Source organism: Puntigrus tetrazona, chromosome 2 (assembly GCF_018831695.1).
Source record: "Puntigrus tetrazona isolate hp1 chromosome 2, ASM1883169v1, whole genome shotgun sequence".
NCBI lineage: Eukaryota > Metazoa > Chordata > Actinopteri > Cypriniformes > Cyprinidae > Puntigrus > Puntigrus tetrazona.
The window spans coordinates 25,401,739-25,406,168 of record NC_056700.1 but is presented as its reverse complement, the minus strand read 5'-3'; the positions used below and the strand labels follow the sequence as shown (position 1 = coordinate 25,406,168).

The following is a 4,430-nucleotide window of genomic DNA, read 5'->3' as shown; positions in this document are numbered from 1 at the left end:
TATATGTGTGTTATTTCTTGCAGTATACCTTGGCAGAGAGGTAATCTTTCCCCACTTTTCAATGCAGAAGCGCCGCAGGCCGTTGCTCCCACGGAGCGCAGCGAAACCCTCGTAAGGGACACTGGACGTTCCCGTCACGAACTGCAGCAGGCGCAGCCTCTGTTCATTATTGAAGCGTTCCACCGCATCCCAGAAACTACGAATCACAGCGTGCCCATCATGGTAACCTGGAGGAGGAAGGAGATAATGTTGAACTGTTGCTATGACACGCTGGAAGTCTCTGTTGTGTTGAGTTAGACTCTATTCTCAAATAGGAGCTAATGTAGTCGCACAGAAGGTGTTGTTATAATCATATAATCCAGATACTACCACCAGGACTTACAATATAGCAACTATGAAGATGAATTGATGAATTGTATCACTGATGGGTTATTTTAACAATGTTTGTGCTATGACATAAAGCTCATCAAAAATATATTAATTTGTGTTCTGAAGATGAACAAAGGTCTTATGTGTTTGAAACGGCATGAGGTCGAGTAATTTATGACAAAATTTTGGGGTGAACAATCCCTTTAAATGGTTCAGGTGTGTTTTATTGGGACTGAAGCTGAACTCTGTTGGAAAGTGGCCCTTTGGGGGCAAGTAACAAGCTTATTTAAATTAGCCAAAATATAAGAACAGAGAACGTGGCCCTCTAAAGAGGCTCTTCAGGGGTCTCTATCCGAATGTGCATAGGCTGTGCAGGAAAAGTCAACAAAAGACACCAGAGACTCAACCGAGGTTATCTGGACACCGTGAAACCACAACACCACAGGAATATATGAAATTCTGCAGGGTTCACTCGTCACGCTTTCAATGTCAACAGCTCCGTTCTAAGTGATGAACTGCAATCTAAACAGAGGGGATACTTGTTTTGGCATTAGCTGTGGGATAAAATCCTGTTGACCCTCTATAGTAATTCACAGCAGAAGACCTGAAAGAGAAGCGAGGCCACTTTACATGAAACAAATGCTTAACCTGAGCAATCAAGTTTCAACTCACTAATGAAGACCATGTGAGCATTTCTCTCCAGTATTTAAACATTTATGGGTACCTTTTGGAACAAAATGGTCAGTATTACCGACTGCTGACAGAGCAGCTGCTATGAATTTTTAAAGGCGACGCAAGCATCCGCTCACCTCCTCTGTATTCTGTGTTGGATCTCCAGTCATTCAAATCGATCTCAGCCGTGCCTGCAATGACCAACTCCAGCTCACGAGCATCGAACACTGAAACCAGACGGGAGTCTACAACCTGCATTATAAAGGAACAGTTTATATATGACATTCAAATCATCTAAATTTACTTATTAAATAACAAATTTTCAGTGAAAGTATACCATTCAAGCTAACGTACCTCATAGAAACCTCTTACAAGGGCTTCGGTCTGCTGCATAACCCCCCTCTCCACCCTCCATCTCGCCATGCGCTCAATGTATTCCTTCTTGTTCTTTTCCGTCACTTGGGTATTGGAGCCTCCCGACTTCAGTTCCCTCTCTATGACCTGTCAAAAGATGTCAAAGGTTTTAAGGGTTGGGACAAAAATCTGTTCCAGCAGAAGTAATATTTATGTTAAAGTAATGTTAAGTATTCGTCACATGGAAAAGCATGGATTCATGCTGAGCCACCTTTTTGTTGTCTGTTCTTTTAATGTTATATTTATACAATATTTGTTTAAGTAAGCCAGGGATGTCTAAAACTGCATCTTAGCAGATTATCACTCTATAGATTTTAGCTCCAACTTATCTCAACACACCCGCTAGGAAGTTTCTAGTCATCCTAAAGACCTTGGATAGTTTTTAGTTGGGTTTAATTAAAGTTGGAGCTAAACTCTCCAGGAACAGGACACCCCTGAGGTAAGACATTAAGACAGTGGTCTCAAACTCAATTCCTGGAGGGCCGCAGCTCTGCAGAGTTTAGCTCCACACCTGCTCGGAAGTTTCTAGTAATCCCGAAGACCTTGATCAGCTGGATCATGTGCGTTTGATTAGGGTTACAGCTAAAGTGTGCTGTAATTGAGTTAGAGTCCAATGCACTACGAAGTTGAGTGTAAACCAACTCTGGCAGAGCCCCACTCTGGATGGGTTTGTACTGGGATTGAGAAACATTAGTGCAAACAGCATTTGTGACCCCGACGTGCCACCTTTTATATCTTTTAGTGCAAAGTGATTTTAGTAAAATTTAATACAAAACTTATAACCAGATTTGGCTTTCCATACATAATGAAGAAGCCTGAGCACGAGCCTCAATTTTCTTCAATCCTGATCATAGATCATTATCATTGCTGGTTTTTTGGTAAGACAAAGGATGAAATGATTAGTTGATGTTAAAGACAATGTAAACAATGAAAAACTGTCAACAAATATTTCAAATATTAATTTAACAGCCTGCAATTAATACAGTTATTGTGGTAAATAAAGGGACAGATATACTGATGGCAAAACTTTCCATTTCTTGGTTAGGGATAAAAAGAGGTTTTTGTGTTTGTGAATATCTCAACACTGCCGAAAGTGGCATTTAGATGAATCTATAAATATATGCTCTGCACTTTCCTCTCTGTAAATGAACAGGAAAAATGATGAGCGTTAGAAAACAGTAGTAAAGAAAGAATCATAGCGATAAGGATAACTTTGAGTCAGATCTGATCTTAACATTTTAACTCATTTCAAAAGCTGAATGGTTAATTAAAACCTACTGATTAATTGGTGAAATAGTTGACGATTAGTTACTTAATCATTCTAGTAATCATGATCACTTGTTGCAGCCACAAAAGACACACAAAGACTTCCTTGAAGGTGCTTCAAAACCAGAATGAATTATCCAAGCACCTGTCCGAAGACCTCCTCGTTGACTGTAAACGTCAGATCCAGGATATCCGTGATATCGTTGTCCTTCATCCACTGCAGGCTCTGATGGAACTCTTCATCCAGGTATTCCAAATCACTCAGATCTGTCACTCTGTGCAGACAACCAATCAAAATACACAATTCATCATTTGAAATTCACCTCGTCATGGGAACTCCAAAAAAATCTGATACTCACAGTCTGAGCAGGGCCTTGTAGAACGGTCGAGTGAAGAAGGCATCCAACAGATACTGGTGGATCAGAGCCAGACCCAAAATACGGCCACTGAAACGGAACCTGTGAGGGTCCAGCAAAACATTCATTCATGTCATAATGTTCTGCCTTGTTATGATACATACCCTGCCTTTGAAACAATACAGGCTTTTAAAATGTCCTTCCTTCTGGATAGGACTTGAAAGTCAGACATTTTGACTTAATAAATTCAATTAAAAGTTGTGAATCTCAACACTGGCATTCACCAGGAGTGTCCTCTACTTGGATGAAGCTCAAGGCAAACACAGGGAATTTGTCTTTGTATTTAGTTTCTTAACACTATAATTTACTCAACAAGAGGACTATTTTCACTGTCAGTCAAAATCCCAAAATGAGAGACAAAACAAAGACGTAGCGTGACCGCTTCTGACCAGAAGGTATGCGATTCCTGAACCACATGCCACATCAACCAGAGAACTACAAAGCTAAACTTCAAAAACATTCCATGCCTAAGCAGCAATAATTGGGGATAAAGAGAGACAGTAAGGCAGAAAATGGAGGATCTCTCACCATTCCAAATGGTTTTCTACAAATGCAGACATGGGGCTGATCTGCACTGTGTACGTGTCATTGGCCGAGTACTCAAACAGACCGTAGTAGGGGTTAAACAGCTCCTGAGATAACAGGAAGAAGAACTCCCGCGATGGGCCACTGTAATCCAAACTATAGGGAACATGAACACAATATTTTAGACCAGTTAGGATCCCAGTTCTGGTTTGTGTGTCTGTCAGTAACATGTGTGTGAAGGAGAACACGGTCTGACCCTTCTTCTCCGACAAAGGTGATGTAGAGCTTGTTTCTCTGGAGCTCTTTGCGTGAGTAGACCATTACTTGATTAAAAGTGCCTTCCAGTAGATGTTCTCTTCTGATGATGAGCCTTGATAGAAACACAAGATAAAACCAAATCAAAATCAGCTTAATATCTATCTATCAGTCTGTCTCTCTATCTATCTATCTATCTATCTATCTATCTGTCTGTCTGTCTGTCTGTCCATCCATCCATACATCCATCCATCCATCCATCCATCCATCTAGTCCATCCATCTAGTCCGTCCATCCATCCATCCATCCATCCATCTAGTCCATCCATCCATCCATCCATCCATCCATCCATCCAATTATCCATCCATCCATCCATCCATCCATCCATCCATCTAGTCTGTCCATCCATCCATCCATCCATCCATCCATCCATCCATCTAGTCTGTCCACCCATCCATCCATCCATCCATCCATCCAATTATCCATCCATCCATCTAGTCTGTCCATCCATCC

The 4,430-nt window shown here is 41.1% G+C and overlaps 1 protein-coding gene across 1 annotated transcript in view; it reads right to left on the bottom strand.

The window, feature by feature from the left end:
- Nucleotides 1-4,430, bottom strand: part of LOC122327519 (E3 ubiquitin-protein ligase HECW1-like) — a 12,748-nt gene that overhangs the window by 735 nt on the left and 7,583 nt on the right. The window contains exons 12-18 of the mRNA XM_043222945.1: nt 3,919-4,032; nt 3,666-3,818; nt 3,081-3,179; nt 2,867-2,996; nt 1,396-1,542; nt 1,179-1,293; nt 29-227 (exon numbers count right to left, since the gene is read on the bottom strand). Of these exons, the coding sequence (XP_043078880.1) occupies nt 29-227; nt 1,179-1,293; nt 1,396-1,542; nt 2,867-2,996; nt 3,081-3,179; nt 3,666-3,818; nt 3,919-4,032 (957 nt within the window). The remainder of the gene's footprint in view (nt 1-28; nt 228-1,178; nt 1,294-1,395; nt 1,543-2,866; nt 2,997-3,080; nt 3,180-3,665; nt 3,819-3,918; nt 4,033-4,430) is intronic.